The sequence below is a fragment of the Salvelinus sp. IW2-2015 genome, linkage group LG35 (genome assembly GCF_002910315.2).
Source record: "Salvelinus sp. IW2-2015 linkage group LG35, ASM291031v2, whole genome shotgun sequence".
Lineage (NCBI taxonomy): Eukaryota > Metazoa > Chordata > Actinopteri > Salmoniformes > Salmonidae > Salvelinus > Salvelinus sp. IW2-2015.
This window is the reverse complement of record NC_036874.1, coordinates 19,864,292-19,878,879: the sequence shown is the minus strand read 5'-3', so window position 1 is coordinate 19,878,879 and position 14,588 is coordinate 19,864,292. Positions and strand designations below refer to the sequence as shown.

Below are 14,588 nucleotides of genomic sequence, written 5' to 3'. Positions count from 1 at the left end.
TCCTCTTGTTGGATTTTCCAGAGGTTCTCTGGTTTAGTTCTTGTGTATTATTTGAGTAGTCTTTTGAGGTTTGTTTTTCCCTGCTGTTTTTTTACCACTTTGTGGAGTTTCTTTTGTATTTTGGAGGATTTCCATTTTGTGCCTTTTGGCTTTATTTTTGGACATTGTGGATTAATTTCTTTGCCTGAAGATTTTGTTCTTTAATTAAACCACCATCTCTAGTACTGCTGTGTCTGCCTCATCTTCTGGGTTCTGACGATTATTAGTGACTGTTTCTCGCACCGGGTCCTGACACCGAGTATAACAAATGTTCAAAGTTTACTCCGGAATCCAACAATACACGCACACACACAACCCATGTCTCAATTGTCTCAAGGCTTAAAAATCCTTCCTTCACCTGTCTCCTCCCCTTTATCTACACTGTTTGAAGTGGATTTAACAAGCGACATCAATAATGCATTTCAACTGGTCGGTCTGTCATGGAAAGAGCAGGTGTTCTTAATGTTTCGTATACTCATTGTAGGTATTTCGCTGTAGACTCACTCAGCACTGCAGAGTTTCTGCCAGGCCTCGTGGTACTTCACAGGCTCCTCCTGCAGTGTATTTGACTCTAGGTCTGCAGAGTCGATGAACTGCAAGAGGAAGACGGAGGGTCAGTGGGAGGTGGGTGGCATAAGAACATGACATACAGTAATCGTCTTTGTTATTATAACATATCACGGGAGGCCATATTTAACACAGTCCATTAGAACAGAGCTTCTCAAAAATCCTTTGCCTAAGGACAAGCAAGGTTTGGTTATAGCACAAAAGACAACATCAATGCCACCGATGTAAGCAGAGCCGCCTCTTCCTAGACACAGATGCTGCGCGTAGGGACCTGCAGTCGCTAGGGGGCCTCCAATCCCCCCCCCCCCCTCGAATTATGTTTTGCAGGAACTCAAGTCAGGGTCTCAATTTACAGTTGAAATTTAGAGAAAGTAGAATACACAAGGTAGAATTTCAACATTTGGGAGTGCACCAGCAGTTTTCCACAGTCACTCAATTAGCCCGTCAGCAATTTTTGGGGGGGATTTCTAGGTAAGGTAATCTAGCCAGATATCTAAATCTTGTAGTAATTGTCACCAAATCATCACCAAATTACCGACCGGGCACACAAGGCATGTGCCCAGGGGCCCGGAACTCCAGGGGGCCTCCATTCATTTTGTTAGTCAATCTCACCAGTCACTCTCACTACTTTTTCCCAATCTTTACTAACGACATATCACTGGCTTAAGTATGCGGATGACTCAACACTATACATGTCAGCTACTACAGGGACTGAAATGACTGCAACACTTAAAGAGCGGCAGTTTGTTTCAGAATGAGTGGCAAGGGATAAGTATGTCCAAAATATTTCCAAAACTAAAAGCATTGTATTTGGAACAAATTATTCACTAAACCTCAACTATATCTCGTAATGAATAATGTTGAAATTGAGCAAGTTGAGGTAACTAAACTTCTTGGAGTAACCCTGGATTGTAAACTGTCATGGTCAAAACATATTGATACAACACTAGCTAAGAAGGGGAGAAGTCTGTCCATAAAGAAAGCGCTGCTCTGCCTTCTTAACAACACTATCAACCAGGCAGGTCCTACAGGCCCTAGTTTTGTCGCACCTGGACTACTGTTCAGTCGTGTGGTCAGGTGCCACAGAGGGACTTAGAAAAATTGCAGTTGGCTCAGAACAGGGCAGCACAGCTGGCCCTTAAAAAGTACACGGAGAGCTAACATTAATGACATGCATGTCAACCTCTCATGGCTCAAAGTGGAAGAGAGATTGACTTCATCACTACTTGTTTTTGTAAGATGTGTGAACAAGTTTTACAGTCCCCAAGTCCAGAACAGACTATGGGAGGTGCACAGTACTACATAGAGCCATGACTACATGGAACTCTATTCCACATCGGGTAACTGATGCAAGCAGTAGAATCAGATATATATATATATTTTTTTTAAACAGGTAAAAACACAACAACGGAGACTGTGAAAAGACACACAAAGGTAGACACATGCATACATTGTGATATTGTTGTATGGTGGTATTAAACATTTTGTACTATAGATATGTGGTGGTGTAATAATGTTATATGATGTACTGTTTTATATTTTGTTTTATAAGTAATGTAAGTGATTTAATATGTTTGGACCCAGGAAGAGTAGCTGCTGACTTTCGAATACATTTTTTTTTTTTTTTGAACATGGCATAAGTCATGGCAAAATGTGTAGAACTGCAGGAAATGTTCTTTAAAACTGCAAAAATATTTCTCTGCCCTATGGCAAAATAAGTAGAATTGCATGAAATGCACTTTAACACGACAAAAAAAAAAATGATTCACTGCCAAGAGGGAGAGCAATAAAATCTTAAGCCTTCAAAAAGGCTAGGAGACGGCACTGGATGGAAGTAACATTATCACAATTCAAAGAGGGAGCATGGGTGAATGTGACTGTGTTCCATACCTTGATCTCTAGTTTGTGGTTGATGGCGAGGGCTGAGTGCTCCAGGGCCTTGATGACAGAGGCATATGAGTCAGAGAACTTTGTGTACTTCCCTACCAGGGCGATGGACACATGTTCCAGGAGTCGGTCAGACCTGAGAGGAGACAGTTTAGTTCCAACATGTTCCGAGGACCCTGGGGAAATCAGGTCAATATATATTTTAGACTAAAACAGGGTAAAATACTCAATCAAACCAGGGTGAGACTCCCAAAACAGTACGGGGAAATTCCAACCCGAGTTAATCGTGCATAAATGGAACATAATTCCCATTTTATGCATTTCTCTCTATACGCGCATTCTGACCTTTAACTTAAGCATGAGAATAGCATGCTATTCAACCCGCTTTTCATTTTGGGTGGAGATCAAAGAAATGAAGGTGTGGCGGAGGTGTGTCTAACAGTATTCCGACCTTGACTTAATTCCCTCATAATTCCACCACCTTTAGGCACGATGAAATGATGAATAAGGTCGAGCAACTTGTCAGTTCCAATTGGAACATCTACTTTATTTTATCAGATAGAAATAACACCATTCTCCATGTACTGTAATTTACAAATTGATAAGAGCTATTGATAAGAGCTAGGTAAACATGTAAGCTGTTTGGATGAGGGGATCGTAAAAATAAATGACAGTGTTGTTTTAGATCTATTTTACCTTATGATCGCTGGAGACTGTGTTGACAAATGTGAACCCAGTCATATGGAAACACACACACACAGACACACGATAACATACGCAATATACACACATGCACGTGTGGATTTTGTGTTGTAGATTTGTGGTAGTAGAATAGTGTCCTGAGGGCACACATTTAATGTGTTGTGAAATGTATTGTAATGTTTAAAAAAATTGTATAACCGCCTTAATTTTGCTGGACCCTAGGAAGAGTAGCCGCTGCTAAATATGTGTATGCGACCAATAACATTTGATTTTATTTGCTTTTATTTGCTGATTAGCTAATGGAGATCCATAATAAATACAAATATGGCAGCAAACTGAAGCAAATCAATATATCACCTTTTCCAAAGTCACCGATATGAAATGGTGGCCTTATAACTTCAGATGGAATTTGGAGACCCAAGCTATAGGCTTCTGAAGCCATGCACCAATGACAGTATAGCACCAAACCTGGAGTTGATTTATGATTTCTAGAATGTTTTAATTATTTGCCTGGACTTTTTACTGTATTTAAAAAAAAACAATTTGTATTAAACACTATAGGTAGCCACCGTCAGTTATAACGACATAAATCTATAAATGTCAACGACTTGTGTTAGTTTCCTTACATTTTGCATCATTCCATTACATCATCAGTTTACCTTTCTTTCCTCTTTCACACTCATGTGGTTGTTCCTGAGAATCGCTAGCAATAGTGGATCATATTAGGCTAACGTACATGTAACGTTCCTCGTTAAGGGTAGACGAAGGCGCAGCGTGATTTGGGTTCATCATACTTTATTTAAATGTGAACCAGCGGAAAAAAACCAATAAACAACACAACGAACGAAAAGCTTCGTCGTGCAAAATACATGCAACCAAACAAAGACAAGATCCCACAACTGAAGGTGGGAAAAAGGGCTGCCTAAGTATGATCCCCAATCAGAGACAACGATAGACAGCTGCCTCTGATTGGGAACCATACTAGGCCAACAAAGAAAAAGAAAACATAGATATACAAAAACTAGAGTACCCACCCTAGTCACACCCTGACCTAACCAAAATATAGAGAATAAACAGGGATCTCTAAGGTCAGGGCGTGACAGTACACTACATGGCAGGAAGTATGTAGACACCCTTTCAAATTAGTGGATTCGGCTATTTCAGCCACACCCGTTGCTGACAGGTGTATAAAATCGAGCATACAGCCATGCAATCTCCATAGACAAAAATTGGCAGTAGAATGGACTTACTGAAGATCTCAGTGACTTTCAACGTGGCACCGTCATAGGATGCCATCTTTCCAACAAGTCAGTTCGTAAAATTTCTGCCCTGCTAGAGCTGCCCCGGCCAACTGTATGTGCTGTGATTTGTGAAGTGGAAACGTCTAGGAGCAACAATGGCTCAGCCGCGAAGTGGTAGTGAAATGTGAAATGCGTAGCGTGTAAAAATTGTCTGTCCTCGGTTGCAACACTCACTACCGAATTACAAACTGCCTCTGGAAGCAACATCAGCACAAGATCTGTTCGTCGGGAGCTTCATGAAATGGGTTTCCATGATCGAGTAGCTGCACACAAACCTAAGATCACCATGCTCAATGCCAAGCGTTGGCTGGAGTGGTGTAAAGCTCGCCGCCATTGGACTCTGGAGCAGTGGAAACGCATTCTCTGGAGTAATGAATCACGCTTCACCATCTGGCAGTCCGACGGACAAATCTGTGTTTGGCTGATGCCAGGAGAACTCTACCTGACCCAATGCATAGTGTCAACTGTAAAGTTTGGTGGAGGAGGAATAATGTTCTGGGGTTGTTTTTCATGGTCTCCAGTGAAGGGAAATCTTAACGCTACAGCATCCAATGACATTCTAGATGATTCTATATTTCCAACTTTGTGGCAACAGTTTGGGGAAGGCCCTTTCCTGTCTCAGCATGACAATGCCCCTGTGCACACAGCGAGGTCCATACAGAAATGGCCGACAGCAACATTGTCAACACAGTTCCATGATTAGTAAGGATTATTAGGGTAGATTTATAGGACTAATGTGCATTTTTTCACCTTCTAATATTTCATGGATTGAACAATTGAATATGGCAACTTTCAGAATGAATCAATGTATGTAGTTCTGTCCTTGAGCTGTTCTTGTCTATTGATGTTCTGTATTATGTCATTCTGTATCATGTTTCATGTTTTGTGTGGACCCCAGGAAGAGTAGCTGCTGCTTTTGCAACAGCTAATGGGGATCCTAATAAAATGCCCCCAAAAAAACACAATTTTTTGATTCACCAATATATTTTGTGCGTAAATTATGATTCATAAATACTTTCATAACACTAAATAATATACAAGATCAGAGTATTTTTTACATCTACCAATTGGTGCTGAAAAGGAGAAGTCTATTTAGGCCCACGTGGCTTTCTTTCATTGATCCCTAATATTCTTAACTGTAAAAAATTAAAGGTACACCACATTTAAAGGGATGACTTTAGATAACTGTACTGAAAACCCTCTTGAATGAAAACCTCATGAGGAAATCTGTCGGCCAGCAAGTGAGAGGGATTTCAGCAGTTGAATTACATTTATTCAGCGCGCGCAAGGGAACCACACCTGCAAAGCCCGTTATGCACCTGCATAAGGTCAGTCTGAATACCAACTACTGAGAAGTGAGTCTGAATCTGGCCCTATGTCAGCATGTAGTACAAATCTAAGTTCCACAGTAACCTTGTCATATGTTGTACTATAGTGATGTTACATTTGATACCGGAGCTCCGAAGCATGCGTCGAAATCACAGAGCAGTCTACTTGAAAGCAGTGTGTCGATGCCTGTATCACTTTATCAGAGGCACGAGATCAATGATGTCCTAAGCTTTGTTTCGTTGCACAACCACCTGACTGGTTTACTATTGCTTTTGGTTGAAGACAAAAGGCTACACTACGTGCGATACGGCGTTTGGGACGTCATCTATAATAATTTATAATAATTTTGCTGCTCTAAATTATTTTGACCAGCAGGTGCCACTAGTGTACGCTGTATTGAGTAAAACCTTGAGTAATGAACCTACAGTATTTCAACACAATTGGCTGGAAAGCCTCAATGCTTCGGGAAGCTTTGTTTCCCCATCACTATTGTACTACAGTAGAATAGTGCTACATTCAGAAGCCTATTTCTGCCATAAACAGTCCAACTGGACTACAACTCCCACATGGCCACGGGGTGAGCCAGGGGTCCCCTTCACCTGTCGGACATCTCCTTCCACTTGGTGAGCATCTTCCTGGCCCTCATCTCAATAGGCAGGTCCAGCCGCTGGCAGATATAACCCACCACCCCCTGGTCCTCCAATAGTAGGGGTACTCTGTAGATGGACGACACATCTGCCACGCAGATCACCTTGGGGACAGGGAGAGAAAAGCATAAGAATCGGATTACGTTTTTCAAAAGTATATGAAATGTTGCTGGTTGACGTTACATTAACCTTTTTCTGGGTTGTGTTCATTTAGGCACGCGACGGAAAACGGAAATGCGTCACGGACAGAGAAGGCCTTACCTGCGTGGGCTCTACGTGGCAGAACATGGATATCTTCTCTTTGACAGCGTTCTCCAGAGGTGTCGCACAGCGGCACATGATCTGAAAATACATTAGGAGAAACACCTTGCCATAGTTAGCCAATTCCAAGAGTCCCAAGGCAAAAGGATGAGGGAGTATCTAACTCACCAGATCTGGGGAGAGTCCTAGTCCACGGAGCTCTCGGACACTGTTCTGGGTGGGTTTAGTCTTCTGTTCTCCTGTGGCACTGGGCTAAAGGCAGAAAAAATTTACATTTCAGTTCTCAGTTAAGCATCATTGTAAAACCTTTTACTTGAAACACAACTGATGTACTTTTGAGACTAAGTTAAAGTGTTCATGACGTTTTACAATGCTTATGTAAGAGACTGTGTTCTGATTTAATTGTGTGTGTATGTATTAATGCAGTAAATGGCTGACAATGTTTTGGACACTTTTGGTACAGATGTGCTTTGTCACAACGCTGAAATCGGCTTTCAAACAAGCCCTACTCTGCGCGTGTGTGTGTGTTAAAGCTCTTACCTGTGGGACTAAGCTGACGTGAATGTTGCAGAAGTTATCCCTCTTCACCTTGAACTGGAACTGTCTGAAGGCCTCGATAAATGGCATGCTCTCAATGTCTCCCACAGTGCCTCCCAACTACCAACACAGAGGACAGCCTGAGACCTCAACATTCACTAGGCAAAAACGCAAGAAACCATCTGAAATGGGAAGGTACAATCTGAACTGCTCGTTTTCCATTGCAGAACATTTTGAAATGTGTTGCTACAGTGTGTCCTAATGAATATGACCCAGCTTAACAATCCCTGGCTGAAACCAGACACCAATAACAACTGCATGGGGACAATCACAATGGCCTATAACGAATGACCCATAATAAGACAAACTTGACTACACTGTGGCTCGTACCTCTATAACACAGACTTGTGGCTCCACCCCATCGTCATCCACTGAGATCTTGGCCTGCTTCACCACCCACTCCTGAATGGCATCTGTGATGTGTGGCACCACTGAGATATGAGAGAAAAAACATCAGCAAAATAGAATCAGCATCCGCAGAAACTCGAGATCGGCATAGAAAAAAGGACAACGGAGAGACCCTTACAAATCAACACAACAACTAGGAGTGATGTCATAGGTTTCCAGGTGTTGCCCTAATCCCCAATGCCCCTTGCCTAGCGGAGAACCCTTGTGCTCTCGCTCACCCTGTACAGTTTTGCCCAGGTAGTCTCCCCTCCTCTCCTTGTTGATGACTGACTGGTAGATTTTGCCGGTGGTCAGGTTGTTGTCCCTGGTTAACCTGATGTCCAGGAAGCGCTCGTAGTTTCCTAAATCCAGGTCCACCTCACCTCCATCGTCCAACACAAACACTTCACCTGGATGGGTGATACAGCTCAAGTCAATTAGATAGGCATGCATTGGCCTAGCCCTCACAGATTAAATGCTTTAGTCTGAGAGAACTCACCACCCAAATGCACTCACCATGTTCATAAGGTGAGAAGGTGCCAGCATCAATGTTGATGTAGGGGTCGATTTTGATGGCAGTCACATGCAGACCACAGGACTTCAGGATTAAGCCCACACTACTGGCAATGATGCCCTTTCCAATTCCGGATATGACACCTCCAGTGACCAAGATGTACTTCATAGTGGCATGTGAAACCTAGAAACAAATAGAAGATGACAATCAATGTTAGACAACAGAAAACATGTTCGCAATATCCCTATAGGTTAATGCTGAGCGATTAACCGAAATGTCTGTTATTGTACAGTTTTTAAAACAACTGAGACGTCGGTTCAATTGTTTCTTTCTGTGACCTCAAGGTCGGGACAGGGATCAGAAAACCAGTCAGTATCTGGTGTGACCACCATTTGCCTCACGCAACATCTCCTTCGCATAGAGTTGATAAGGCTGTTGATTGTGGCCTGTGGAATGTTGTCCCACTCCTCTTCAATGGCTGTGCAAAGTTGCTAGATATTGGCGGGAATTGGACCACTTCGATCCAGAGCATCCCACACATGCTCAAATGGGTGACATGTCAGGTGAGTATGCAGGCCATGGAAGAACTGGGACATTTTCAGCTTCCATGAATCATCTACAGATCCTTTTGCGACATGGGGCTGTGCATTTTCATGCTGAATCATATGATGGCGGCGGATGATTGGCATGACAATGTGCCTCAGGATCTCGTCTGCGCATTCAATTTGCCATCGATAAAATGCAATTGTGTTTGTTGTCCGTAGCTTATGCCTGCCCATACCATTGCCCCATAGTGGCGGTTGGGTTCTCGGTTCACAACATTAAAACCACTCGCCATCTGCCCGGTACAGTTGAAACCAGTATTCATCTGTGAAGAGCACACTTCTCCAGAGCGCCATTGGCTATTGAAGGTGAGCATTTGCCCACTGAAGTCGGTTACGACCCTGGTGAGGACAACAAGCACGCAGATGATCTTCACTGAAACGGTTTGTGCAGAAATTCTTCAGTTGTGCAAACCCCGAGTTTCATCAACGGTCCGGATGGCTGGTCTCAGACGATCCCGCTGTTGAAGAAGCCGGAGGTGGAGATCCTGGGCTGGCATGGTTACACGTGGTCTGCGGTTCTTGCAGACATTCCTGCAGTCAGCATGACAATTGCACACTCCCTCAAAACTTGAGACATCTGTGGCATTGTGTTGTGTGACAAAACTGCACATTTTAGCGCAGCCTTTTATTGTCCCCAGCACAAGGTGCACCTGGGTAATAATCATGCTGTTTAATCAGCTTCTTGATATGCCACACCTGTCAGGTGGATAGATTATCTTGGCAAAAAAGAAATGCACACTAACAGGGATGTAAACAACTTTGTGCACCAAATTGTGCGTATAGGACATTTCTGGGATCTTTTATTTCAGCTCATGAAACCAACACTTGTTGCGTTTATATATTTGTTCAGTGTAGTTAAGCACAGAAAACGTGCTCATTAACTACAATGACCAAAATCCATTGCGCGTATACTTTTCCGGTCTGTGTGGTGGACAGACAGGAGAACGCATGATCGAGAGGGATAGAGAGCAGTTGCTTGAAGAGGTACCTAAGTGATTGATAGTTGGTACTTACTCAGCATTCATAAAAGTATGCCTTATTTACATTGAAGAACTACTAAAATTGTGTTTTTGTCAGACAGCATAGGCAGCAGCAGCTCTATAGAAATGAGATTATGACTTGGAATGAAATAATAAAGTCATCAAATAAACCAAAATGTAATAAACGCAAATGAAATATTAAAAAAAAAATTATGTGAATACATTACGGTTAATAAGTGAGAAGTTTACCATCATGAGCCGTTTATTATTTGTTTTATTCTGTGTTAAAGCATTCAACCCGCAAAATGGATAGTGCATTTAACGTTTAAAAAAATCTTACGAAACCAAAAACCGGGATTCTTTTTTAATAATAGAACAGAAACCGAACAGACCTCAAAAATAATTTATCGCTCAGCACTACTACAGGTAAAGGTTTGACTATCCTACCTCCTACTATACTAGTCTAAGCAGTTTGAGCCAACATCTGTTTGGTGAGTAGGTCCAGGCTTAATGATTCAGTTGAAAATACGCTTTCTTTATCAAAATAATGCTTTTGCATATTTTCAGTGTGGATGTTTAGGGGGGTTATAGCCTAGGCTAATCAATTCTAAATGGCACTAGCAGTTCGCAAAGTATCCTAAACTGAAAATAGACGGCATGCAATGGAAACATCTCGGAACAACAACGGCTCAGCCGCAAAGTGGTGGGCCACACAACCTCACAGAACGGGACCGCCAAGTGCTGAAGCGCATAAAAAACGTCTGTTCTCGGTTGCAACACTCACTACCGAGTTCCAAACTGCCTCTGGAAGCAACGTCAGCACAATAACTGTTCATTTGTAGCTTCATGAAATGCGTTTCCATGGCCGAGTAGCCGCACACAAGCCTAAGATAACTATGTGCAATGCCAAGGAAAACACCAGTCTCAACGTCAACAGTGAAGAGGCGACTCCGGGATGCTGGCCTTCTAGGCAGAGTTCCTCGGTCCAGTGTCTGTGTTTTTTTGCCCATCTTAATCTTTTCTTCTTATTGGCCAGTCTGAGGTATGGCTTTTTTCCCTTTGCAACTCTGCCTAGAAGGCTAGCATCCCGGAGTCGCCTCTTCACTGTTGACGTTGAGACTGGTGTTTTGCGGGTACTATTTAATGAAGCTGCCAGTTGAGGACTTGTGAGGCGTCTGTTTCTCAAACTAGACACTCTAATGTAATTGTCCTCTTGCTCACTGGGAAGGCAGAGTTTAACCTTCAGACACATGAAATGAGTCCAAATGGGAACACCTCACCTATCTGGTGCGGAAGGCAGCTGAATCGTGCACCTACCGCCAACAGCGCTAGATGAATAAATACAAATTGGAACGCAAGACTTCAGCGTTGTTTTTTGTTTTTTTACAGATATGTTTGGCGATCGACTACGAATGTCTTGGAGATCAACCGGTTGGTGGCCACCGGTGTAGAGGGAACAGTCAAAATTAGAGGTCAACCGATTAAGATTTTTCAACGCCGATACCGATACCGATTATTGGAGGACCAAAAAAGCCGATACAGATTAATCGGCCGATTTTTAAAAATGTATTTGTGATAATGACAATTACAACAATACTGAATGAACACTTATTTTAACTTAATATAATACATCAATAAAATCAATTTAGGCTCAAATAAATAATGAAACATGTTCAATTTGGTTTAAATAATGCAAAAACAAAGTAAAAGAAAGTAAAAGTGCAATATGTGGCATGTAAGAAAGCTAACGTTTAAGTTCCTTGCTCAGAACATGAGAACATATGAAAGCTGGTGGTTCCTTTTAACATGAGTCTTCAATATTCCCAGGTAAGAAGTTTAAGGTTGTAGTTATTATAGGAATTATAGGACTATTTCTCTCTATACCATTTGTATTTCATTAACCTTTGACTATTGGATGTTCTTATAGGCACTTTAGTATTGCTAGTGTAACAGTATAGCTTCCATCCCTCTCCTCGCTCCTACCTGGGCTCGAACCAGGAACACAACGACAACAGCCACCCTCGAAGCAGCGTTACCCATGCAGAGCAAGGGGAATAACTACTCCAAGTCTCAGAGCGAGTGACGTTTGAAACGCTATTAGCGCGCACCCCGCTAACTAGCTAGCCATTTCACATCGGTTACACCAGCCTAATCTCGGGAGTTGATAGGCTTGAAGCATTGCGAAGAGCTTCTGGCAAAACGCAGGAAAGTGCTGTTTGAATGAATGCTTACGAGCCTGCTGGTGCCTACCACCACTCAGTCAGACTGCTCTATCAAATCATAGACTTAGTTATAACATAATAACACACAGAAATACGAGCCGTAGGTCATTAATATGGTAGAATCCGGAAACTATCATCTCGAAAACAAAACGTTTATTCTTTCAGTGAAATACGGAACCGTTCCGTATTTTATCTAACGGGTGGCATCCATAAGTCTAAATATTCCTGTTACATTGAACAACCTTCATTGTTATGTCATAATTACGTAAAATTATGGCAAATTAGGCGGCCCAAACTGTTGCATATACACTGACTCTGCGTGCAATGAACGCAAGAGAAGTGACACAATTTCACCTCGTTAATATTGCCTGCTAACCTGAATTTCTTTTAGCTAAATATGCAGGTTTAAAAATATATACTTCTGTGTATTGATTTTAAGAAAGGCATTGATGWTTATGGTTAGGTACACATTGGAGCAACGATACGCACCGCGTCGATTATATGCAACGCAGGACACGCTAGATAAACTAGTAATATCATCAACCATGTGTAGTTAACTAGTGATTATGATTGATTGATTATTTTTTATAAGATAAGTTTAATGCTAGCGAGCAACTTACCTTGGCTTCTACTGCATTCGCGTAACAGGCAGGCACCTCGTGGAGTGCAATGTAATCAGGTGGTTTGAGCTTTGGACTAGTGAACTGTAAGGTTGCAAGATTGAATCCCCCGAGCTGACAAGGTAAACATCTGTCGTTCTGCCCCTGAAAGAGGCAGTTAACCCACTGTTCCTAGGCCGTCATTGAAAATAAGAATGTGTTCTTAACTGACTTGCCTAGTTAAATAAAGATTAAATAAAGGTGTCCAAAAATACCGATTTCCGATTGTTATGAAAACTTGAAATCGGCCCTAATCAATCGGCCATTCCGATGAATCGGTCGACCTCTAATACAAATGGTATAGAGAGAAATAGTCGACGCGTCATAATTCCTATAATAATTACAACCTAAAACTTCTTAACTGAGAATATTGAACCACCAGCTTTCATATGTTCTCATGTTCTGAGCAAGGAACTTAAATGTTAGCTTTTTTACATGGCACATATTGCACTTTTACTTTCTTCTCCAACACTGTGTTTTTGCATTATTTAAACCAAATTGAACATGTTTCATTATTTATTTGAGACTAAATAGATTTTATTTTATTTATTATGTTAAAATAAGTGTTCATTGTTCATTCAGTATTGTTGTAATTGTCATTATTACAAATATAAATCGGCCGATTAATCGGTATGGTTTTTTTTGGTCCTCCAAAAATATTGCATTTGAAAAATCATAATCGGTCGACCTCTCGTAATGAATGATATAAATGGCAAAGTACTTGTTGTCATAATACACTACAAGTTAGATGGATCGAGGCAATTCGTTTTCCCTGACATCTTAGTCTTCATTGAAATAATGTAACGTTAACCTAATGCCGCATTCAAACTAAACTGGGAACTCGGAAATATCCGACTTCTGTCCGTTCAAGACAACTGGAAACTCTGAGAAAAAAAAATCTGTTTCGAAGGTGAAAAATCGTGTAACACTCATCCAAATCGGAATTCTAAGTCGGAAACTCGGGAATCTTTCTAGAGCTCATACCTTCCGACCTGAACAGCACTGTAATGATTTGACCTCATTACCTCTCGAATCTTCCCGAATTCCCAGTTGTCTTGAAAGCACCATAACATTCAATCATGTCATGGTAGCTGTAATACACCCACCGTAGTGTTTGGATCTCCTCTATTACATGAAAGCCGTTCATGTTTGTATGTTCACTTCTAACTACTATAGTGTTCTATGTGGCTGTAGTTTATTTTGTCTGGTGCTCGAGACGGGTTGTTCACCCAGTTTCAACTTGTCACAATTGCGGAAATCCAATGGCGGGAAATAAAAATGGCACTACAGTTGAATATGAATTGTGAATTGCGAATTCCTCATGGCAATCACATTGTTTCTGTTTAGATCGTATTGTTTATACACTAAAATATAATCACATGATATGACAAGTATAGCCAGCCAGGTTCGCTGGTTCTTACATGATCTCGCTAGCTAGCGATGTAAAATGACTTTATCACCACTGGCAGAGTCCATTACCGTTGCATCATTGCAACAGTCGACCTCACTTGATCAAACTACTATAATAATCCGTAGCTGTCTTGCTAACTATCTGGTGTAGTTAGCACAGCAAGCTCGTAGCTAGCTTCTACTCGACTTGAACTCACCGAATTATACAAATACAGATTAAATATTTCGCACAAACCCCATGAGGATCACACATGAAATGGTATAAAGTTAATTCTTCATGTATTCTGTGTCATGAACGATATTGTTACTACTTGCCTGCGCACGTTCTTCTGTGTTGGTACACGTGTGGCGTAAACTGACACAAAAGAGGACGTCGTAGCCGCATAAACAAGGCAGAATTGAATGCTATGATTTACATATTACAAAGTGAAAGGATTGACTTTGCCTGCAGCCCAGCCAAATGATGTACAATTTGCTGCGC

The 14,588-nt window shown here is 41.6% G+C and overlaps 1 protein-coding gene across 3 annotated transcripts in view; it reads right to left on the bottom strand.

The window, feature by feature from the left end:
* LOC111959010 (CTP synthase 1) overlaps positions 1-14,563 on the bottom strand; it is a 22,330-nt gene extending 7,767 nt beyond the window's left edge. The window contains exons 1-10 of one of the 3 annotated variants that reach the window (XM_023980408.2): positions 14,423-14,563; positions 8,234-8,414; positions 7,957-8,127; positions 7,661-7,761; positions 7,274-7,390; positions 6,902-6,985; positions 6,734-6,814; positions 6,425-6,576; positions 2,497-2,629; positions 544-632 (exon numbers count right to left, since the gene is read on the bottom strand). In XM_023980408.2, coding sequence (XP_023836176.1) covers positions 544-632; positions 2,497-2,629; positions 6,425-6,576; positions 6,734-6,814; positions 6,902-6,985; positions 7,274-7,390; positions 7,661-7,761; positions 7,957-8,127; positions 8,234-8,399 — 1,094 coding nt within the window. In that variant the 5' untranslated portion in view covers positions 8,400-8,414; positions 14,423-14,563. Of the gene's footprint in view, positions 1-543; positions 633-2,496; positions 2,630-6,424; positions 6,577-6,733; positions 6,815-6,901; positions 6,986-7,273; positions 7,391-7,660; positions 7,762-7,956; positions 8,128-8,233; positions 8,415-12,658; positions 12,738-14,342; positions 14,376-14,422 lie in introns of those variants that run through there. The other 2 variants (XM_023980406.2, XM_023980407.2) reach the window with 2 other exon arrangements.
* Between the last annotated feature and the right edge of the window lie 25 nt (positions 14,564-14,588).